At 41.0% G+C, this 25,485-nt stretch overlaps 1 protein-coding gene across 3 annotated transcripts in view; it reads right to left on the bottom strand.

The window, feature by feature from the left end:
• arl13b (ADP-ribosylation factor-like 13b) overlaps positions 1–25,215 on the bottom strand; it is a 79,516-nt gene extending 54,301 nt beyond the window's left edge. For all 3 annotated transcript variants that reach the window (XR_013499904.1, XM_078232545.1, XM_078232546.1), the window contains exons 1-4: positions 25,094–25,215; positions 15,058–15,180; positions 11,357–11,427; positions 7,982–8,231 (exon numbers count right to left, since the gene is read on the bottom strand). Coding sequence is in view for 2 of the 3 variants with exons in the window: in XM_078232545.1 (XP_078088671.1) it covers positions 7,982–8,231; positions 11,357–11,427; positions 15,058–15,116 (380 nt within the window). In the remaining variant the exon portion in view is untranslated. The remainder of the gene's footprint in view (positions 1–7,981; positions 8,232–11,356; positions 11,428–15,057; positions 15,181–25,093) is intronic.
• Between the last annotated feature and the right edge of the window lie 270 nt (positions 25,216–25,485).

Here is a 25,485-nt window from a genome sequence, read left to right as displayed (position 1 = left end):
CTTCCCTATTCTGTCAAGATTCCACGTGAATTGGAATTCAACAAACATGACCCTGCAATTCAAGGAAGAATGAGAGAGGGAGAAAATGGCCAGTTGGTCTGACATCAGTACCAAGGAAATGCCAGAATTTATCAAGGACATGATAACAGAGCACTTAGAAAATCATAATTCGATTAGGCAGAGTCAATACAGTTTTATGAAAGGGAAAGAAGATTTGATAAATTTATTAGTTGCTGAGGTTGCGGTTAGCAGGATAGATAAGTGGGAACTAGTGATTGTAGTGCACTGTTTCAAAAATAAAAGCATTTGATAAGGTGCCACATAAGGGATTATTCCACAAATTAAGGCTAATGAGATTTGGCATGTTATATCAGCTTGGACTTTGCTCACAGATGCTCAATTTGGGCTTCACCAGTGCCACCTAGCTCCTGACCTCATTATAGCCTTGGTCCAAACATGGACAAAAGAGTTGAACTCAAGAGGTGAGGGGGAGAGTGACTGCCCTTGACATCAAGGAAACATTTGACTGAATGTGACATAAAGGAGTCCTGGCAAAATATTCCACTAGTTGGACACATACTGGCACAAAGGAAGATGGTAATGGATGTTCATCATTTCAGCGTTAGGACATCACTGCAGGCATTCCTCTAGGTAGTGTCCTAGACCCAACCATCTTTAGATGCTTTATCAATAACTTTCCTTCCATCATGTTCGCTGATGGTTGCACAATATTCAGCATCATTCAAGACACCTCAGATACTGAAGCAGTCTGTGCCCATGTGCAGCATGAGCTTGACAACATTCAGGCTTGGGCTGTTAAGTGGCAAGAAAGATTCATGACACAAAAGTGCCAGGCAATGACAATTTCCAATAAGAGAGAATCCAACCATTTCTCCTTGACATTCAATGTCATTACTATCATTGAATCCCCTACTATCAACTTTCTGGGGGTTACCATTGACTAGGAACTGAACTGGTACACACAAGAGCAAGTTAGTGGCTGTGGCGAGTGACTCACCTCCTGACTCACCAAAGCCTGCCCATCATCTACAAGGCACAAGTCAGGAGTGTGTGATGGAATACTCTCTTCCAACGGCATCAACTATGACCTCTACTGTCCCAAATGACAAGGGCAACAGATGCATGGGGACACCACCACCTTCAAGTTCCCTTCCAAGCTGCACACCATCTTGACTTGGAACTATATCACTGTTCCTTCACTGTCGCTGAGTCGTAATCCTGAAACTCCCTTTCTAACAGCACATGGATGCTCCCACAAAATATAGGTTACTGTAGTTAAGGAACCATCACTTTCTCGAGGTCAATTAGGTGTACCTAATAGATGTTGGCTTAGCCAGTAATGCCCACATCCCATGAACAACCTGAATGATCTGAAAACCAGTCTTCAACTGCACCTGTGATCACCATCACCTAGAAAGATATGGGCAGCAGATGCACAAGAACGGTACTTGCAAGTTCCCCTGCAAGGCACACCATCTGGAATTGGAGGCACATAGTTATTTCTTTGTCTTCGCTGTGTCAAAACTCTGGAAATCCTATCAGATTTGTGGGAGTACCTGTACCACATGGACTGCAGCAATTCAAAAGAGCAGCTCAACACCACCTTCTCAGTCAACCAGGGGAAAGCAATAAATTCTGCCCTCGCCATGAACATCTACACCTCCTGAACAAATAAACAAAACTAATTTCCATTGCCAGAGAGGTTGATTCACAGTTAACAACAATGATCCTATTGTTAAAAAGGTATTTACAGTTTAAATGACGAGATTTAACTTTCTGTGGCCAGTTTAATTTGTACCTTGCACTCAAGTACAGCAACTCAGCCATGGTCGTAATGAATGGCGGAGCAGGCTCGAAGGGCCAAATGGCCTCCTCCTGCTTCTGTCTTCTATGTTTCTATGTTTACGTTATTCAATCCCTTTCAATAGTGAAACAAACGATGAAATGACATTTTTTGCAAAGCCAAGAGAAGAGTGGGGCAACTCACATCATAATTTTTTAATATCTTGATCAAACTGTGAATCTCTCTCTCAACTGAAGCTGCGACATCATTTTCAAATGAGTAATGGTGAGCACCATTAATCTCAACTCAATTTTGAGAGCAAAATCCAGCCCATAATTTCCTATTCTACATTGCATTGTCTTGCTACTGCAGATACTGAAATCTTGTTGTGGATTTACTTAAGTACTGCAGTGCCACCTATTGACTGGTAGCTGGGAGACTACATGCAGCATTGGATCCCTGACCTCAATATTCAAGATGTGGAGATGCCGGCGTTGGACTGGGGTAAACACAGTAAGAAGTTTAACAACACCAGGTTAAAGTTGGACTTTAACCTGGTGTTGTTAAACTTCTTACTCAATATTCAAAGCAGCAATTTCAAAGCATACTAACAAAGATGAGACATATTCCATACCTACATAGCATCTGACAAACACATTTTCCTCTTAGTGATATACAGTACACAGTAAATTTGAGTTCAAATTATTGACGAGGCCTCTAAAATGGTAATGAAAATTAGTCATACTGGAGTCAGAAACTGAAGGGGATGTCTTCACCTGAAACATGTACCCTGCACAGAATTTATAATTACTACTCACTAATATGGAGACATTTAAAAATGATAAGCTAGAAATTAACATGGGCAATATTCAGGTTTAGGCTGACAAGCAGCAAGTAACAAATATTAGTAACCACACAAGTGCCTGGCAATGACCCTCTCCAACAAGAGAGGATCCAATCATCCCCCTTAACATTCAATGACATCACCATCACCGAATCCCCCACTATCAACTTCCTAGGGGTTACTAGAAATTGAACGAGACTAATATTAATAATGTGGTTACCAGAGCAAGTCAACGGCTAGGAATCCTGCAGCGAGTAACTTATCTCCTGGTGCCCCAATGTCCACCATCTACAAGGCACAAGTCATGAGTATAATGGAATACCCTCCACTTGCTTGGGTGAGTGCAGCTCCAACAACACTCAAGAAGCTCGACACAATTCAGGACAAAGTAGTCCGCTTGATTGCTACCGCATCCACAAACATTCAATCCCTACACCACTGACAAACAAGTGGCAGAAGAGCAACAGATAACGGGGAACATCCCCACCTGGAGGTTCCCCTCCAAGCCACTCACTACCCTGAGCTGGAAAAATATAACCGTTCCTTCACTGTCGCTGAGTTAAAATCCTGGAATTCCCTCCCGACTGTGGGTGCACATACACCTCAGGTGACTGCAGTGACCATAGACCATACGATATGGGAGCAGAATTAGTCCATTCAGCCCATTGAGTCTGTTCCGCCATTCGATCATGGCTGATATGTTTCTCAACACCATTCTCCCACCTTTTCCCCGTAACATCTGATCCCCTTACCAATCAAGAACCTATCTCTGTCTTAAATACACTCAATGACTTTGCCTCCATAGCCTTCTGTGGCAATGAATTCCACAGATTCACCACCCTTTGGCTGAAGAAAGTCCTCCTCATCTCGGTTCTGAAGGGTCGTCCCTTTACTGAGGCTGGGCCCTTGGATCCTCGTCTCCCCTACTAATGGAAACAGCTTCTCCACGTCCACTCTATCCAGGCCTTTCAGTATTCTGTAAGTTTCAATGAAATCCCCCCTCAACTTTCTAAACTCCATCGAGCACAGACCCGGAGTCCTCAAATGCTCCTCAAACACCAAAGCCTTTTATTCCTGAATCATTCTCGTTAACCTCTTCTGGACCCTCTTCAAAGCCAGCACAGTGGTTCAAGAAGGCAGCTCACCACCAGCTTCTCAAGGGAAAGTAGGGATGGGCAATAAATGCGAGCCAGCGAAACCCACATCCCATAAATTATTTTTTTTAAAATTGCTTTCATAGATATGTTGCACGTGAATGAAATGAGATAACATTACTGACAGATAAAGTTCCCTTCTGCTTACAATGATTACTTTCTATGGTGTTCCTCTGATGTCCTTCAGTGTGAAGGCAAATCCCTCACCAAATCACATGTTCAATCCACATCCTTTGAGCCTGTACCAGTGTAGCGACAGGTTACAGAATAGATATCAGGAAGTTAAATCCTAAATTAGGTGGAACACAAGGCTACAATCTAAAAGGAGGGCAAGTGATATCATCAGATTGCTTTGCTGAGATGACACCACTAGGTGTGCAAAGTCAAGATGAATGAATGGGCAATAAGAGGCTTGGTGTAGACCAATCTACATTGTACAGATAGCTGGACTATCTACATAAATTCTGCAGAGTTTTTGTGGCAGTTCACCCCGGAAAGAAATAAAAAATACCAAATCTCTGTTCCTAGTTCCACAAGTGGGACCCATGATGGCCAGTTTACTCTTTGAAAATGCAGCTGATTTTGCCTAAGTACGGATTCAAATGAGCCAATTTGAACAACTTCAGATAATCAGAATTAAATCATATTATTTCTCTGCTGGTGGGTGCAGGAATGACAGTTTTCTGTCCTGTTTCAGATCACAAGGTCACTATATTCGGTACCATAAATGAGAAACTGCAGCTATACTTAACATTGTAATAACTTGAAAATGATTTTATTGCAGGATTGACAGTGGCCAAAGACAAATAAATCTGAAATTAGTCACCAAAGGTAAAAAAGGTCTGAAAATTTGTGGCAAGGAATCATGAAGTGATAGCACTTTTTAATGATCTGTAAAGAAATGCAAATGCTTCTCAGCCATTTCAAATGGGTGGAATTAATTCAAATGGATAGAAAAGTTAGTTTTCCCTTTGTTTATCTTCTATAAATATCAAGACTGTCAGGAAAAATAGCAATTGCATGAGCATATTAGGGGAAATCCAATAAATTGCAATATTTTCTGTTATATATTTTCAAAAAGTATGGAAATAGCTGCTTAAGGCAGGGACAGTTTGGTTATGCTAATAGAACTAGTGCTTTTGATATACTGATGAGCCTAGCAACACTTCAAATAGATATTTATCTAAGGCAACCTCGTAACAATGAACAGAACATAAACTGCTTTGAATGAGGTTCAAAGGAGGAGACGAGGTGTGAACTTTTCATTTACACTCTAAAAGGCAGCCAGCCTCATGAAATGAAGGCAATTAAGTTTGACTTCTGAAGAGACCAGTTCAGATAAGGCAAGTTCAAAAGGGAAAAACTGTATACCAGAAGCTGATTAAATCAAGGCAAGGGTAGTTTTTTCAGACACAGCAGGAATAGCTGTTCAACTCCTAGCAAGCCGTGTCTGTGAAGAAAGTCTGTCTGGAGAAGCCAGTTGTTTGTTTTACCCGAGAAGTAAACCCCAAAGAGATAAAGCGGCCTGGTATGGTAATAGTTACTGGATTGTTAATAGTTTTAAACATCTAAGATATTTGTGGAACACTTGCGGAGAATTAGCTCCGAAGGCACTGAAATAAAGGTGTTTGGAACTAGATGAAATTAGTTATTGTGTCTAGCCATTGTCCTAGTTAAGGATACTTCCAGTTTATTTTATTGCCTAATAAACATTTATTTTATTTTAAAAGTCACCACAAAACGTCTGGGACATAACTCTCTGGATTTCAAACCTTTCAAATTGCTAAATACAGGTGAGGGCAGTTTTTTCCAAGTTTCCCTTTTGGGATTTGAAATAATCCAGCATTTGCCATCAGCTGTTTTCTTCACTTGTGGAACAATGCATTGGTATCAAATCACCAAAACGATCTCAGCTTTTCAGCATTCAGTGCAGTTTGTGCATGTAATTCAGGATGAAGCCCATATTAACAATAGAACATGACCTTGCTGGATTATGTACATGCAAAGCAAAGGATTATGGCAGTGCTTCACAAACTATATTCCAATGTGATTCATTTTAACTCACTCAATAGCAATTAGTGATGGGCAACAAAGGCTGGTCATGCCAGTGATGCCCACATAGCATGAATAAATATATGTATATATAAATAACTATTGAAAATTGTGACCCTAGACACCAAATATAAAACAATAAAGCAGCCTAATAACATTTGGTATGTTACCAAAGTTTGTGTTTTAATAGATCAGCTTATAATATTACATCATATAAAATCTGTGTTTTGTTCAATTATATATAAATATCAGCCAAACTCTCCATATCTTCTAGTGTCAGATATCTCTCTCGCCCCACCCAAACACATTGTAATCAGTTCATCTCCTCCACCACAAACACACACATACACCTCTTCCCACCCACCTCCGTCACATTCATTCATGACTTCCCTCCCACCCCTACACATTCACATGCCTTCCTATCCTACTCAGCCCCCCACTCCTATCCCCCTTTCCCACTTAGCAGCACGCATTCAACCCTCCGTCCCTCCCCATCACCCCCTCACTCATCCACTCTTCCTCCTCCCTGCTATGTGGATTTCACTATCCCTGCATGAATGTGGGGGAGCTGGAGTGGAAAAACAGCAATAATAACCATGGATAAAAGAGTAACATTTTATAAATTAGATTCAAATGCCAATCCTTTATAAAACCTTGATTGATGCAGTTATCCAGGCCTATAACCCAAGCCCTGAAACCCAGATGCCAGGCTTCAGCCCCACTTCTCTACCCTGCCCACCAACTCACACTCTCACCCCTCGCAGCAGCCAAGCAACACTCCTCACCCTTTAATAACAATTCCTTCAACCACTGCTGTGGCTCCTCCTTGCCACTGTCAGTAGACGGCTGTGACTCTTCCTTGGCCGGTGTCACTTGATTCTGCACTGCTGGGGTAAGTAAACTTGTCTCCCCAGGAGATTTAGCTCAGCCCTAGGGTTCAGAATCCAATAAGATAGGACTGTAGCCTCTTCCATCACCGGACACTTAGGAACATTGGGATCTGGAGAAAGTTGAGCCAGAGGCAGTGCTGCAGAGGGCAGAATTTGGTCAAGGCCAAAGAATCAAAGACCAAGAATCTTCCTCCCTCCTAGGGCTGAAGCTGGATCCTGAATCTGAGTGGCAGGCTACGGTTGGGTTGGGGGCCAAGTCATTCCATTAGTAACGGAGTCTCAGATTGAGCAAGACCATCCAGCTGTCGTGCACCAGCAACTCTTTGGCAGCGGAGGCAGCGCCAGGAAGACAGCCCCGCACAGGAAGATGCTCTGTAGGCTGAACTTGGGGGCAGCAGCTACTGGAGGTACGACCTCTCCATCTCCTGCTCACAAAAGGCGAGTCAGATTGGCAGCAGACTGAAGAGGGAGGGGCTGATGGATAGCATCCCTGGGCCAGGTGGAGGTCAGAAAAAAAAAGGTGGACTTCTGGTGACCCAAAAGTTAGAATTCTGCCAAACAGCAGAAATTTCTCATTCTTATTAGCGCTTACTTGCTGGGACAGAAATCATTTTTTAAAAGAGAAAATGTTCTGTGCTGAACTGATGACTGGGGGTGGGGCAGTTTAATTTGCAACTTTGCCCATGAACAGCTCACCATTACGTCAAAACTGTCCAGTCAGAGATTGCAGTTGTGTTACCCATTGACATACCTAGCATTCTACTGCAAAAGCAGACGGTCTCTCAATAAAATGATTTCCATTGGTTCATATGAACCAAATCAGGTCATTAGGATGTTACAACTATAGAAAAGTTCACTTTCCCCACAGTAACGATATTTCAGATATTATGCAGTTTCCTCTTTACATTTAACTTTAAGAAGCAGTATTTAAAATCTAACAGATTGATCATAATAATCCAAGCGTGTGCAAACTACAACCATTTATATTAATAGGTAGAAAATTGTGGGCTAGTGAGCACAGAAGCAGAATACACAGGCCAAATGTTCATCGACTGGGCATTCAGTGTTACACTAACAGAAGACCTGCGATATTGCTGCATATAAGAATACTTGTACCATTTTATTCATGCATATATAAATATTGGATAAGATAAACAATAGATCTGTTTATCTGTTGTTTATAGATAAACAATCTATGATGCAAGATGTTTTTTCTATGTTCAGAGTTAATACTTACACTAGTACAGGTTTCCCTGATATCCGAGGATGCCTTATGACCTCTGCTACAATATCTTTGGCTTCTTCTATTCGATCAACATCACTGGAGTCCACAACAAAAACAACACCAAAAGACTCAGCATAATAGTTCTTCCAGATACCACGAATTCTTTTTCCTCCTCCCAAATCAAAGATGGTGACTTCAAACTTGTCCTGTTTTAGATCAATTCTTGAAAAACCCACTGTGGGAGCTATATCTTCCAGAGATTCTGCAAAAGAAAAGAATAAGTATGCATACTCCATGGGTCAATGAAGAACTTCCAACTGCTACTTTTTTCAACATTTTAAACCCATTTCTCCGCTCCAGCATCGACCCCAAATGGAATCTTACATATAATAAAACCAATTAGAAATCACAATCATATTCTTAATACGTACATTAGAACCAGTTTTCAATCCCTTATCAGGCACGAATGTAGTAGTAGTGCTTGAAAACTCAAGTGCTAAACTTACTGCCCCATCCTTGTCTATCTGCCGACTGCCATCAAAGCCTAGTTATAAGTGAATGGAATTCCTTTCAAAAACAGGTGAGCTCAGCATGAATGTTCAGTGCTGGACCCATACAGTTGTACTGCGTGCTAAAGATATGGGACACTCATTTGCAAGTAGTCAGATCATCGGTGTCTTTCTGGACAGTTAAAGGAGCTTTTATGATCAGCATTTGAAATTGTGCTATTTTTGACATTTCAACTATCTTGCCAGCATTGAGAAGTATTTGCGTTATTGATGGATAACTGTGATATTGGCCACTCCTTACTGGCTATAGGAAGAGGGGGTACAGGTGCAAAAGCAGCATCAGTTTGGGGAGCTTTAGGGAATATCACACGGCCCTGCCAGGAATTCAGGATGGAGGACCACACCTCACAAAGAGACTTACCCTGCATATATAATCTAGTAAGAGTTTTAACAACACCAGGTTAAAGTCCAACAGGTTTATTTGGTAGCAAATGCCATTAGCTTTCGGAGCGCTGCTCCTTTGTCAGATGGAGTGGAAATCTGCTCTCAAACAGGGCACAGAGACACAAAATCAAGTTACAGAATACTGATTAGAATGCGAATCTCTACAGCCAACCAGGTCTTAAAGATACAGACAATGTGAGTGGAGGGAGCATTAAGCACAGGTTAAAGAGATGGTTGGCTATAGAGATTCAGATTCCCAAAGAGGCAAGACCAGATAGCTATAGAACACTGCCAACAGTTGGAGCCCATAACTGGTACTGTATTGCTTGAAGAGGTTAAAGTAACCACCACCCTGAATCCCTATGTAGCAGAGACATTTTAGGCTGAAGATATATGCAGTATGGCTGCAGGGAGTTCTTGCAAAAAAGAAGTCACAAATGGGTTTCAAAGAAGAGTCACATTGGACTCGAAGGCCCTGATTTTACCGACACACCCGCCCCAGAAACAGGGCGGGCAAGGCTCGTAGAACGGAATTCTCTGTTGGCCTCGGGTGCGATCTTACAAGCCTCGGGCAAGCATGCCAGTAAAATTCCAGCCGAAACGTTAACTCTGCTTCTCTCTCCACCTGACCTGTTGAGTCTTTCTAGCATTCTTTTGAATCACAAATGAAATGCTTGCCAGATTTAAAGCATTTGTCTGGCTTCTCGTGGACAACATAAACTGGCAAGAAAGAGCTGTGCGTCGCAGGGTTACCATAATTGATAAGTGATTTTACTCCCTTAAAATCCAGCATGCATTTGTAAAAGGTGGGTCATATCAGGAACCTGACTGATTTTTTAAATAAAAAAGGTGACAAAACCAGTGGACTGGAAAATGTCGATGGATGTTATTTATAAAACTTCCAAAAAGAGTTTGATAAAATTCATCACAAGAGACTGTTAACTGAAGTTGTAGCCCCTGGAATTGATTTTGTTGACCTAGTTTGGAAACTGGCTGAGTGGAAGGCAGAGAATAGGAATAATGCGCAGGAATGTTAATGAGCAAGATGTGACAAGTAGCATCCCACAACAATCTGTGTTGCGTTCAACCATCCTCTGCATTTATTAATGATGAGGATCCCTTCCTGTTGCTGAACTCTTATTCATCAGTACATGGTTAAAGAGGACGTATGCTAGAATGGCAAGCTTGAAAAATCACACCGCTGGTGTCAAATAAGCATTACCAGCTAATGACTCAATCTTGCTTCCTGTACTGGTGAGCACGTGCAGCATGGATGCCATTTTGTTAGCAAAACAGTACCCATCATGCCAGAATTATGGGTATTATAGAGTCCTATTTTGTAGTTTTCATTCTCATTAAGAGCAGTTAGTTGGGAGCAATGCCTGCATTACAATATTTGAAAGATCTGCTATGAACAGGAGATTAAATTTATTTTCTATAATTTAAAAGCTACAGCTGTTATTTCTTATGAGACAAGATTTCACATGAAATTCACTGGGGGCAATTCTCCTAGCTGCTGTGCTGTTTGAGTAGTGCAGTGGCCAGGATACATCAGTGGGAGCCTATAGCGGGACTTGCGACTGGCGTCCGGCCGATCGTGAGTCTCCCAGGCAACATTTCTCGATGCAATCTGTCTCACGCTGGAAATCGGTGCAAGGCTGTTTCCAATATGGAGATTCACCTTTCCATATGATTAGTGAGCCCAGGATGGTAGTCTCCGGGCTCGCTAGTGTCTCCCCCATTGCTGGGAGAGGTTCCCACCAGCGGAGATTACAATTCGTCCCCATCAACAGGGATCAGGTATGATCATCCTGTTAGTGGAAACAGAGGCCATCGAGGCCACCCTGGGAGGTTGCGGCAGGATGGGGGGTGTCCCTTGGCCAGTGCCAGCCTGGCACCACCCACTGGGCACCGTCAGTGTGCCCACTGGGCACCATGGCATTGTCAAGGGGGTGGGGCCAATCCGTGGTGGTGGGAGGAGACCTGCTGTGCACTCGGCAAGGGGATTGATGGGAGAGGGAGGAAGACGGTGATTGGGGCTGCACATGGTGGGGTGGGTTGGGGCGGCGTGGGGTGGTTGGGAAGCCAGCTGGCGAGGGGGGGGGGGGGGGGAAGAGAGAGAGAAGAATGCAAATTCGCCGATCTCCTCACTGACAGATCGTCGCAAGCGCAGTGGCCCACTCAGCGCTATACTGCCGGCCTCGCCAGTGGGATGAGGCACGAGTCTGATTGGAGGTGGGATGTGAAGCACAGGGTGCCAAAGATTCGTAAAATAAAGTACTCCCAAAAAACGGGCGGGAAAATCACCCATTTTTCCGCCTGTTGGGCAATTAATTCTTTTTGGGAGAATTGCCCTCACAATGTTTATACAATTACCACAGAGAGTTAGAATAATATAGTTTGAAGTTTCAATGGATCACCAAAAATTCCTTACCTCCTTGAATTCCCTTCACAGTTGCGGTTTTCCCAGCATTATCCAATCCTACCATTACTAGAGTCACCTTCCTGAGAAAAGAGCATGCTACATCTGCGTAAAGCTACTTTTTCCATTTACAATACGATAAAGAAGAAACATAGAAACATGTTAAACCAGAGATCTCAGAATTTATATTATATAGTGATAAAGTTGGAGACATATACACACACCCATGATTACAAAATTTACAAAATCACATTTTCAAGAATTATAATATCCCCGACACACAATTCTGCTGTGGGACTAGTGTGATGACTGTAAAAATACTGGATAATATTTGGGCTGGAATATGCTACAAAGAGGCAATACACAGCAGTCCACATTCTACCAAATTACGAATGCCAAACCAGAAAGTGATTATCAATAATAACGCATGGTCTACAAATGAATGAAGAGGTGAAACTACCTGTCAACACCATACTTATGGAAGTTGGACAGGCTGAATTTAGATGAGGAACAGGGAGAAGAGTTTAGAAATAGATCCTTGGGAAGTTCAGGGGAAAGGTAAATGAGGCTAAGGGGAAACTGTTTTTTGAAGTTGCGCTAACTGTGTTAGTACATGAGGAATTAAATCATTCAAGGGTGAAGCTATAGAACATTCTGTGATTCAAAGCCAAAATGAGTGAGAAAAAAAATCTCTGGGACATGCAGATTGGTCATAGCAATGTGACAATACTAAATACATGCTTTACTGTCTTTAGCCTTGTCTCTTCGCCTTATCTCACTCAATACATCCGCAGGTTTCTGGGCATGGTCCTCAAGGATACCACTCGATCAACCAGTCCACAGCAGTTTAATCATTCATATGGGCCTGTTTTCATGCTGTAAACCTCTATTAGTGGCAGTCCCAAGGCCCATATCCCAATTCCAAGGTGCTCCTTAAGTTCCTTAGAACTAATAAAAAAGACTACTATTAGATTGGAATGTTTTAAGGGGATGGATTGGGAGTGCAGTGGTAAGAGTTCTGTAAGTTTAAAAAAATAATTTCAGCTGATACTGACATGTTGATCTAAACAGCTAGAGTGTAGCTCTGCAGAATTGTAATGTACAAGAATTAATGCAAAACCGTCCGTGAAAAAGAGCTGTCATACAAAATCTCTTAATTTTCTGCTTTTGCAAAATAATAACTTAAGTGATCTCATTAACTTAGGCATTTTGTACAAATATTAACCAGGCAGAACATTAACAAAAATTATTAAACTTCTTGCAGCAACTGGAAGAGATAAGAGAAGCAATTAAAAGCTCATTCAGTTAGAATGGCCTTTTATATTGCAGTGGAAATCCAAACAAGTGAATATAATGATGAATACATGATCTATTTATCTTTTGGACAGCACCCTTGATCGTGTTAGGCAAATTATATTATTGTAAACATGTGTAACAGGAGGTTTGCAGAGGATACAATTCTTTTGTGAAAGTCCAATGTGCTGACTTCGTAATTCAGAATAAGTATTAGAACTTGGAGATGTTACAGCTGGTTGATGAAAATAAAGTGAAGCAGCATCTAGATTCAGTGACGCATTTGGAATTGTAGCTGGGTGCAGTCAGACATGCTTGTTACATTGCTGTGGAAAAGGAAGAAACTGTGAGCCAAGATGGTGAGCAGCAGGAACACTGTGTCCGGGTCTAGGATTCAGTGCAGGAACCTAGCATGTTAAGAAATAGTTAGCTGTATTTTCTGACTCAACTACATCTTGGGATTTAAACCTCCATCCCCTTTGCACTCAGCCCATCAGCTTTCAACAACAGTATTCAATTGCTGTGCACATTTATCTTGCTACCTTGTTTTCCTCCTTCAAGATGTTCTTAAAATTGACCTCTTTGACCAACCTTTTGTACATCTGATCTCTTATTTATTGTGGCTTTATAGTGCATTTTGCTTTATAATGCTCTCGCGAAGCACCTTGGGGTGTTTTATGGCGTGAATTTGATTTTCATTTGACTTATTGTCATATTTATTAACATACAGTGAAAAGTATTGTTTCTATACAGACAATACATACCATTCATAGAGAAGGAAACGAGAGAGTGCAGAATGTAGTATTACAATCATAGCAAGGGTGTCGAGAAAGATCAACTTAATGCAAGGTAAGTCCATTCAAAAATCTGACAGCAGCAGGGAAGAAGCTGTTCTTGAGTCAGTTGGTACGCGACTTCAGACTTTTGTATCTTTTTCCCGAAGAAAGAAGGTGGAAGAGAGAATGTCCAGCGTACGTGGGGTCCTTAATTATGCTGGCTGCTTTGCCGAGGCAGCGGGAAGTGTAGACAGAGTCTACCAGAGGCTGGTTTGCGTGATGGATTGGGATACATTCACGACCTTTTATAGTTCCTTGCGGTCTTTTGGGCAGAGCACGAGTCATACCAAGCTGTGATAAAACCAGAAAGAATGCTTTCTATGGTGCATCTGTAAACGTTGGAGAGTGTCATTGCTGACATGTCAAATTTCCTTAGTCTTCTGAGAAAGTAGAGGCGTTGGTGGGCTTTCTTAACTATAGTGTATAGAAAGGTGCTTTGCAACTTTGAGGGTGAGGAATATGGGTCTGAAACCAGTGTTTTAAACTTAAATATATGCAATTACAAGGGTACAACGACAGAGTTCGCTGAAGTGGGTTGGAAAAATAGGTTAAAAGACAAGATAGTTGAGAAGCAGTGGCAGACATTAGAGATTTCATAACTCTCAACAAAAATATATTCCATTGAGAAAGAAAGATTCCACAAAAAGAATAAACCAACCGTGACTAACTAAAGAAGTTAAAGACATATCAAGTTGAATGAAAAGCTGTGCAATGCTGCAAGGATTAGTGGTAGCTCAAAAAGGTAGGGAATTTTTAGAAACTAGCAAAGGATGAGGGAGAGAAAGAGGGAGCGAATGCACCTCTTGCTGTTACAGTAAAATACTGTTTTTTTAAAATGTGTACGCAACAATGCAGGATGCTGGCAAGACCTGGTTCTCAATTCAAAAAGGCAGAATAGATGGACCTTTGGAGATCTAAGGAATAAGGAGTCTCCGAGGTGGGCGTTGCTGGTGACAATTGGCCATGGCATACTCGGACTATGTGGAGTGATTTTCAAAACACACTGGAAGTTAAAACCCGGCATGGCAGGGAGATTAGAGCCTACAAGGAAGCTGGGAGCAACTTGGGACTCAATCTTGTATGGTTAAATAGCTGCCACAAGTGCAGTGAACAGTGAAAGCAGTTGTAAGATATATCTCAATTGTGCGGATTAGCTTGGTGTGTTAGTTGTCTGTTAAATAATTTTTGATTTTAGTTTGTTTATTATGGTAAATGTTTTAAAACTTATAATTTTGTTCCTTGGTTTATTTCCGTTGGTTGCTGGGGGGAAAAAAAAAAATCGGTCTCTACAGAGATTGTAACAATTCTTACAAAAACTCTAGCTGCAAATCTTAAATATAATTTTTAGAAAGCACTTCGCCAATATTACAAACCAAATAGTTGGAGTTTCTATATTAAACAGGCTCAAATAGAGCAGCACTGCGGTAGTTTTACAAAAAGTAAAAGGACCGCAAACGCAGCAACTTTGGGGAAAAAAAAAGAAAATGCTACAAATACTTGTCAGCTCAGGAAGCATCTGTGGAGAGAGAAACAGAATTAACATTTCAGGTTGATAACCTTTCATTAGAGGTGCTTAAATGATACCTGACAGGTTCTCGCCAACGTTTTAACCAGGTGCAGCAGTTAGCCATCAGACTGAACATCCCTTCTCAGGATTCTGTGAGGATCAGATTTCAGCAAATATGCCAACAACCGAGAAACAAACACCTGCAACGAGATGAAGAAAAAACATCAGCCAGAGTTTACAAATGTACTTTCAAAATAAAGTTTGAATTTGAAATGATCTAACTGAAGAATTAGGATCCTCTGTAGGGGACATAGCTTTAAATTGAGGGGTGCTCGATATAGGACAGATGTCAGAGGTAGGTTCTTCACTCAGAGAGTAGTAAGGGCGTGGAATGCCCTGCCTGCAGCAGTAGTGCACTCGCCAACATTAAGGACATTTAAATGGTCATTGGATAAACATATGGATGATATTGGAATAGTGTGGGTTCGATGGGCTTTAGATTGATTTCACTGGTTGGCGCAATGTCGAGGGCCAAAGGGCCTGTACTGCGCTGTAATGTTCTATGTTCTATGTATAACGAGTTATAAAATCTAAAACCTCAGTTCATAGTAAATTTATTTCATGCAGAAAAACATTGATTTTGGTAACTTTTAAATTCTAAACAAATACAAATAACATATTTAGACAAATTATTACTTCATTTACATACATTCATTATTACTCACTGTTATGATTTCAGCTGATGTTAATATCGGACATTAAATGGCTTAGCATGATTCAGTGCTGCTAAAACTGATGCGGTAATCAGTACAGCTTTCAAGCTGTCAAAGGCACTTTGACACTCCTTTGGCCACTCAAATTGCTTGCCTTTCTTTAATAAGCTTGGAGGGGACCACTGCAGTGCTGAAATTCAGAAGAAACTTCCAACAGATTTCACCCATGCCTGGATACCAGAAAATGTCTTGTTTTGTCTTAGACACTGGGAAATCCAAGATTGCCCTTATTTTTGCTTCTCTCGGTGCTACTTGGCCTTGCCCCACAAAGTGGCCCAATAAGTCACTTTCATACATACATACAAACATACATAGAAAATAGAAGCAGATATAGGCCATTAGGCCCTTCAAGCCTGCTCCGCCATTCATTATGATCATGGCTGATCAACAAATTCAATCCCTGATCCCGCCTCCATCCAGGGTTACAAAAGCTAATATTTATTGCCAATATCCCCAAAATAAATCAAATTTCGTAACAAATCTTGCTTGTCCAATCTTTTCAATAGTCTTTTCATTGTGGAATCAGATATGAATCTTCCTTTGTTATGCAATTAACTTATTAAGACTCATCTGGTTTTGGTACCATTACAATAGGTGAACTCCAGCTACTATGACTCAGGGTTCAATAATGTCATTTTCCAACATGAACTTGATCCCTTCCCTCACTTGGGCTAATTTCTATGGATCGAGTCTGTAAGGATCTTGCGTTATGGAGATGCATCTCCTAAGTTATCATGTATGGCCAGAGGCATTTTCCCTAGCCTATTCACAGAAATCAATTTGTAACAGCTTTTGTAAGTCACCTCAACAGTTTTCTGGAAGATACCATATTACACCTTAAATTTTTAAGCACTTCTGTGTTTTCCAATCCTGGATTACTGGGTGGTCAACTGCTGAATTTTCGACTTCCGATTCATTTTCAAATCACTCTCCATGTTTTTATCTCACTCTCTGCACCTTTTACCACAACAGACACGCTCCTCTCCTGACTACCTTTCCTGTCATAATATCACGTTACCCTATTAACTTGACATGCTTACTGACATTTCCTTCCGTCTGGAGTACTCACTATATAATTTATATCACCGAGTTTCTTTTGATTTGGTATGGTCTGGTGAACCTCGCTTGTAATGGCTCACCAGAAACAGGTAGCAACTCCAACACCTTGTCTCTAGCAACAAAACCTCAAGCTTTGGTTGGCATTTCTATCTGCTCTAACTTTCATTGTTTATTGAGTGATTTCAAATGTTCTTTAGCCAACTCACAAGCTTTGATTAATCTTTTGTGGAAATTTGACACATGGGTCAAAAGTATAGTCTCTGAACTTGGGTTTATAAATTTTTAATTAATTTAAGGGATCCTCTCAACTCATATCCTTATTGGAGGACCAAAGGACCAACTCCTGTGGATTATTTATGGCATCTCTGATAGCAAACAGTAAAAATTGAATTCTTTTATCCCAATCATTAGGTCATTCCTGACAATAAGCTTTAATTATGGTCTTTAAAATTTGATGCCATCTTTCTAATGCTCCTTACAATTGTGGATGATAAACTGAAGATTTGAGTTGTTTTATTCCAATTATTCTTTATTTCTTTGATTACTTGAGACATAAAATTTGAATGTTGATCTGATATTTCCTTAGACAATTCATATCTTTAAAGAATCGAACTAACTTCTCCACTACCATTTTTGCTGCAATTTTCCCCAAAGGCACTGCCTCAGGAAATCTTACTGAAATATCCATAATTGTTGAAAAGATACTGCTTCCAATTTCTGGTTTTAGGTAGGGGGTTCTACACAATCAATTAAGACCCTGTTAAATGGTTTTCCAAAAGCTGGTATCAGAATTAAGGGTGCAGATTTAATTGATGATTAGGGCTTACCCACTACCCAACTTGTATGCCAGAATTTAACCACTCTTTATGCAATCCTGGCCAATAAAAGTATTTCCTTATTTTAGCCTGTTTTCTCCCAATCCCAAATTCCATTATGTGGTCATCGTAATTGAATGTCAAGAGGCAATGGTTGAATTCTCTCTTATTGGAGGTAGTCAGTGTCTGGCACTTATGTGGCACAAATATTGCTGGCCACTTGTCAGCCCAGACCTGGATATTTTCCAGGTCTTGCTTCATTTGGACAGGGACTGCTTCAGAATGAGGAGTTGCGAATGGTGCTGAACACTGTGCAACCAGCGAATGTCCCCACTTCTGACCACATGATGGAAGGACGGTCATCGATGTAGCAGCTGAAGATGATTGGGCCGAGGGCACTACCCTAAGGAGCTCCTGTAGTGATGTCCTGGAACTGAGATGATTGATCTCCAAAAACCACAAGCATTTCCCTTGGCGCTTCCTTTGACTCCAACCAGTGGAGAATTTCCCCAATTTCCATTGACTCAAGTTTCGTTCAGACTCCTTGATGCCGCACTTGGTCTAAAGCTGCTTTGATGTCATGTGCAGGGCAATTTTGTCCCAGCGACGGTAGAAGGAAATAACTAGCTGCCTCGAGAGAGACCCTGCATCCAATTTCTGTTATATTGCATTTTGTAATCTGACTTATTGTTAATCTTCAGTGTTCCTTGAGTTGGGCTGAGTTCAGCACAGCCAGTTGCACACGCTTATGTCACACCCTTTCTTCAAGTTTCAACATGTTTAATTCTTCCTTCTGAGCTATTCTTCATTTTTTCCTTATGCCATGTCCCTTTATTTTCTAATCCTATGTGATGCCAAGGTGTGGATATATAGAACTTTAAGTCCTCAAGGTGTCCCAAAACTTTATAATTAATGGCTTGTTTTCAAAGTGCCATTATTGTTGTTACATTGGCAAATGCAGCTGCTAGGTTGTAAAATTATAGTTCTATGCATAACACTGAGCTAAAACAATTAGATAATATGATTTTCCAGAGGGTACTTGAGAGAAGAAAATTGATGAGGACACTTGTCAGAACTCCCTCGGCTTCTTCATGTAGTGTCATGGAATCTTTTGCATCCACATGACCAAGAACACTGGGCTTCATTTACTCCTCACCACGCAAAATAACAAAGATTTTCCATCGTTACTCTACATATATCAGATAAGGCTATATACCTTTCAATCTAAAAATATCTGGCAGGCAGTTTCTATCATAAGAATGTTTCTGTCTCCATAATTCAAGAACAACTCTCATCCTGAGAATTACATTTAAATTATATCTTTTGCAAATGTGGACAACAGAGACACAGAAATTCTGAAACAAAGTTTGAAGGAAAACAGAACCATTGATCTCTAGATTGCAATCTAGATCACCAAATGTTTTCCAATCTAAAAGAGAACCTAATTTCAAACTTAAGCAATACGCTTATTTCTGTAACTATAAAATGGATATTGAATCAAAAAGTCACATTATTAACCTCTTTCATCAGGCAATAGAATCAACTTAAAAGCAATATGTTACAATGGCAATAATTTGTCAACCAAAAGTTACACATTCCCTTCACAAAATTTAATAAATCTGGGTCCTAAAATTGAGTTCATTAAATGTCAGGGTGAATTTCAAGGTAAGGATCCTTGGTATTATTGGTGTATTGCCGTGGTTCCCAAACTTTTTTCACTGGGCCGCACTTTTGGAATAAAAATTTGCTTGCACCACACCAAATTTTTTATTGATAAGAAATACATTCAAAAACAAAAAAAACTCCTAGCAGTGCTTGATTCATAACATAGAACACAACTACTTTATAACATGATCATGGGACATCCAGAAAGTATAAGACAATGCAGCTACATAAAAACATGATTCATTCCCAAAACATACTTATAGACGAGCCTCTTACATATGTAACCTTAAGTAAGTATACAAACTCAATGAGAGGTGTGAGCTTGTTTTTGTCGGGTAATCTTATTTATATTAGGTCTAATTTGAGACAAACAAACTCTCATCTCCTCATCAACACAAAGAAGCCTCTCTCTTTTCTGGTCTTTGATATTTGTCAGAGCTGAAAATCCCTGTTCACAATATGTCGTGGAGAACTGTAGAAGAATAGTTAATGCTCTTGAAGAGATGCGTGGATACGGTTTCTGATTGTATATCCAAAAGGAGTCCAATGGCATACTCCCGTGTTTCATTTTCAAGGTGCGATCACTCGAAATGAAGGCCATTTCCTCCTCCTCATCCAATGTCAGACCTGAACAGCTGGAATTCGCAAAGGGGTCTCTAACCCAGTCGAATTTTTCTGTAGACAACGATGGGAAGTAATGATCAATCTTTTCTACCAGTGTTGCAAGATGTTCCTGTATGAGGCCGTACAATTCATTACTCATTTTAAAAGTGGGAACATTGAGGTTACGTTGCATCACTCTTCCGAGCCAGAGCTGAAAGCTTTTTTTTTGAACGCAGTTAGTTTGTCTGTAGTTGTGAGGATATTGTCATCGTGGCCTTGCATACTGGCATTGAGCACATTCAACCGGGAAAAGATATCGGGCAAATATGCCAGCTTTGCACACCAGTCTGTCATCCAGTTGGTGGTACAATGGGTTCCCTTCTTGTTCCAAAAATTCTCTTAATTCGTTCTTCAGTTCCAACACCCGATTTAAAACTTTTCCGCGGGACATCCAGCGAACCTCCGAGTGCAGAATTAGGTATTGATGGTTTGATTCCATGTCTTTGCAGAGTTGAGCAAATAACCGCGCCTTTAGTGATTTTGCTTTGATGAAGTTCACAATGCGCACAGTCTGATCTAGAACCAACTTCAAATCAGCTACAAGGGTCTTGGTGATTAATGCCTCTCTGTGTAAAAAACAGTGAGTTGATATTACACCTGGATTTTTCTGTTTGATGAGTGCCGCCAAGCCTCTCACATTCCCTATCATACATGGCACTCCATCCGTATAAATTCCAATACAAGAATCCCATGAAATCTCAACTTTTTCCAAATACTCAGACAAGGTTTGGAAAATATCTTGTCCTCTGGTATGTTTTTCAAGTTCCTTGCAAAATAGAAACTGTGAGATTATTTCGTCATTGTGAATGAATCTGATATAGGCAAGCAACTGTGCTTTTCCACTAATGTTGGTCGATTCATCAACTTGAATGGCAAATTTAGAATTCTTCATACTTTCGGAAACACGCTTCTCAATATTAACTGACATATCAACTATTCTTCTGCGAATTGTATTATCAGACAAAGGAATTTCCATAACTTCTCGCTCAGCATCATCACCAAAGTTTTCACAATCAAGCTGCAGGCAGGCTGAATCAATTTTTCAGCTATTGTATGAGGTTTTGTCTGTTGAGCAATCAATTCAGCCACTTGGTAAGATACAATCTGCATCTTATCTGAGACTGTCATTCGTTTTTCGAAATATGATTGTTGGCATTTCTGCTGTTCCAAAAGCCTTTTAAAATATTGAACATCCTTGTTTGCCAGATTTCCATGTTTTGACAACAGATGTCTTTTCATCTTGCTTGGGACCATATTGGAATTGGAAAGCTTCTCACCACAGATCAAACACATAGGCCGAGGTACGTTTTCATCTCCAGTCCATGTGAAACCGAGACTCAGATAGCTATCCATATATTGTCGACAAACTTTCTTTTTTGGAGGTTTGCTTGGGCCTGCTACTGGTGTAGAATTAAACAACTCTTCTTCAGCACTCTGTCCGAACGATGATTCTGGATCACAATGTGATCAGCATCACTTGGTGCTCTTGCTCTCACTTTGGAAAAATATCTATTCATGTTTGAATGTTTCTTTGATTGTCTTTGAATCTTCCCGCCACACTTGCCATCCTCTCTCGCCGCACCAGTGTGGCGCGTCACACCCTTTGGGAACCACTGGTGTATTGTGATAATGATGTGGAGATGCCGGCGTTGGACTGGGGTGAACACAGTAAGAAGTCTCACAACACCAGGTTAAAGTCCAACAGGTTTATTTGGTAGCAAATACCATAAGCTTTCGGAGCACTGCTCCTTCGTCAGATGGAGTGGAAATGCACATTTCCACTCTTTCCACATTTCCACACACATTTCCACTCCATCTGACAAAGGAGCAGCGCTCCAAAAGCTTATGGTATTTGCTACCAAATAAACCTGTTGGACTTTAACCTGGTGTTGTGAGACTTCTTACTGTATTGTGATAATGCCCAACATACTTTGTAATTCTATTTTTTACTCTCGTTCTATACTTCTAAAACTTCATTCTAACTCTTTTAAACTATCTTTCTCTACACCCTAGCTATGATGTAACATGATATTCTGCACTCTCTCCTTTCCTTCTCTATGTATGGTATGCTTTATCGGTATAGTGCACAAGAAGCAATACTTTTCACTGTATACTAATACATTTGACAATAATAAATCAAATCAAAATCAAAATAGTGAAGGACTGCACCAGTTCTTATGGCACATATGACAAACTGCCTTTAAGTAGCTTCATTAATATAGTAAACTATCCCAAGTTGCTTCACAGGATTGTTATCAAACAAAATTGGTTTCTGAACCATGTAAAGAAAAAAGATGACTCGAGTTTATGTATCACCTTTCATGACCTCAAGACATCCAAAGTGCTTTACAGCCTAAGAAGTCATTTTAGAAGCGTAGTCACTACTGTAACATAGGAAATACTGTAGCCAACTTGGGCACTGAAAACAATGTGATAATGAACAGATAGCCTATCATAATGAATGAAAGCCTAAATCAACATAATCCAATCGAACACCGAGGAGAGACTCCCCTACTCTTCTTTGATATACTGCCATGGGATCTCTTTCATTCACCTGAGGAAGGAGACGGTGGCTCTGTTTAGCATCGCATCCAAAAGACACATAATAGGGCACAAAATATTAGAGAGCCAGATAACCAAAAGCTTGGTCAGAGTGATAGGTTTTAATGACAGTCTTAAAAGAGGAAAGTGTTAAAGAAATAGAGGATTCAGGGAGAGAATGCCAGAGTTGAGAGCCTCAGCAATTGAAGGCACGGTTGCTAATAGTGCAACGATTAAGTTTGCAGATACATAAGATATCAGAATTGAAATAACACAGATACCCTGTAGGATTATAGGACTGCAGAAGATTACAGAGATAAGAAGGGAGTGAAACCATGAAGAGATTCGAATATAAGAAAGCAAATTTTAAAACTGAGGCATTGCTTAACTGGAGCCACAGTATATTAGTGAGCACAACAGAATTTTTGTAAAAAGAGAACACGTGTATATATAGCAGCTTAATCCATTCTTGAGATGTCTGAAGGTGTTTTTCACAATTAATATGCAGCAAATTTGTTAATATCTTACAATTAAATGCCAAATAGGGTACACTGATAAACTTCATGAAGGAAGCTATTATATTTTGCCAACTGCATTCTTTCCTATTCTTCACCTCTTACATCAGTATTGAGTACATGGGCAGGGGAACTAAACATAGCCCCAGAACAGAAGAAAACTATGTATAGCAGTCAAAGGGCCAGATTTCAGCCACAAAGGAGCCACATGTAGTTTCAGAGGCGCCAGTTGGCCAAAACTGTGGCAAAAGAATGAACTCTCCCATTGCAGTGAACCTTGGATAGGATTCAAAGTTCTCAGAAGATTTGAAATAAAGAATAAAACTATATTTTTTTAAAGATTAAAAATATTCAATCAACAACAGCCCAGAGTGCACTTATATCAAGTAAGTCAGCAATAGAATTCAAAAATAGTGAAGTTATGTTAAACTTGGTTCCTGGTCAGACTGCACTCAAGAGTGAAGAGTGCACAATTCTGATCGGCATACAATAAAAAGAAATGAGAGAATGCTGGAGAAGGTATAAAAAGCAATTAAAAGGATGGTACCAGAACTAAGATTAGTGACCAAGGGAGATTGAATCGGTTTGGATTTTTCTTTAGAAAAGAGATGACTTACAGGTGTGGGAGGAATCCAAAACTAGGAGCCATAAATACAGGATGGTTATTAACAAATCCAGGAGGGATTTCAAAAGAAATTGCTTTACTAAGAGAATGGAACTCTTTACCACAAGAAGTGGTTGAGCAACTAGCTTGGATATTTTAAAGAAAAGAAAGCAAGACAAATACATGATAGAAAATGGAAAATAAATATGCTGAAAGGCAGAGATGATACATGAGAGGTAGATCGAACAGGAAGACGCTAGTGTGAAATGTAAACAGTAGCACAGGTTTGTTGGATTAAACGTTCTGTTTCAGTGCTGTTGTACATCCTATAGAAGCTCCAGCTTCACTTTGGGCAAATCTTGGTTTGGAAAATACAATGTTAGAACAAATCATTGGAGAAAAGTCAGAAGGAGCAGGAAAAGTGGAAAGCTGCTGAAAATACACTTCTAGAAATGATATAATTAATGCAAAAAAAAACTTTTGTCCATGAGGACAGTTAAAAGGGGACCAGAAAAGTGTGATGATAACAAAGGACAAAGTAAATTACAGCACAGGAACAAGCCCTTCAGCCCTCCAAGCCTGCACCGACCATGCTGCCCGACTGAACTAAAACCCCCTACCCTTCCGGGGACCTCTATTCCCATCCTATTCACGTATTTGTCAAGATGCCCCTTTAAAAGTCACTATCGTATCTGCTTCCACGACTTCCCCCCGGCAGCGAGTTCCAGGCACCCACCACCCTCTGTGTAAAAAAACTTGTCTCATACATCTCCTTTCAACCTTGCCCCTCGCACCTTAAACATGCGCCCCCTAGAAATTGACTCTTCCACCCTGGGGAAAAGCTTCTGACTATCCACTCTGTCCATGCCCCTCATAATCTTGTAGATTTCTATCAGGTCGCCCCTCAACCTCTGTCCTTCCAGTGAAAAAAAACAAGTTTCCCCAACCTCTCCTCACAGCTAATACCCTCCAGATAACATATATAACATGTTTTTATTTCTCAAATCCTCTCCCCTCCCCTCAAAAGAATGAGATTTTCATCCAAGTGCTGTCTATTTAAAGAAGTTGCATTGCATGCCTTGTCCTTTGCCCAACATCACAAGTGAAAACCCTGGATTAGTGTTTGCTGCCCAGTGAAGCAGAGGAATTATTCAGCTGAGATATCCGGGCAAACTGAATCATAACATTGCCGGCCAGTGTCCACTGGCTGCAGCAAAGCTCAGGCACACTGGCCGGCCTGAAGCTGACAAGCGGCCGCTGCTAAAGTCCGGGGGTCCCCTCCAGCCGCTCGGTGCTGCTCCGGGCACACACAAAGGCCCGGCAATCGACACAAAGAAAGATGCCCTATCCCGGGGCCTGGGCCGCGAATCCAAGCCGCCATCTGTCTCTGTAACTTAGCGCTCCCGACACGGCAAGGCCCAGGACCTTGCCCCTCCACCCCTGCCCCCGAGGTTAGCCAGAGGAGAAACGGCACTTACCTCCCACCCATGGCCGCTGCTCCCACTCGCTGTGTTTATCCGGGTATCCCCGCCTCCTCCCCGTTACCCCGGCGCCTGTTGCTAAGCGGGTTGCCAGGTTCCAGCGTCGTCCCGGTGACGTCATCGGCAGCTTGAGCCCGCGCGCGCTGGCTGCAACACTGGGATCCCCTCCTCTCTGAAGGAACAGCCTATTCCGAAAGCTAGTGGCTTTTGCTACCAAATAAACCTGTTGGACTTTAACCTGGTGTTGTGAGACTTCTTACTGTGTATCCCCCCCTCTCCCCAGAGCTGCACTCACTAACACGGCATTCTATCAAGGGGAATACTGGGCAGCCCAAAGAAAACACATATCAAACAGAAGGGGCCTCCCTCCACCCTTTTTTGTTGGTATG

Source organism: Mustelus asterias, chromosome 17 (genome assembly GCF_964213995.1).
Source record: "Mustelus asterias chromosome 17, sMusAst1.hap1.1, whole genome shotgun sequence".
NCBI lineage: Eukaryota > Metazoa > Chordata > Chondrichthyes > Carcharhiniformes > Triakidae > Mustelus > Mustelus asterias.
This window is presented reverse-complemented; position numbering and strand designations above follow the sequence as displayed.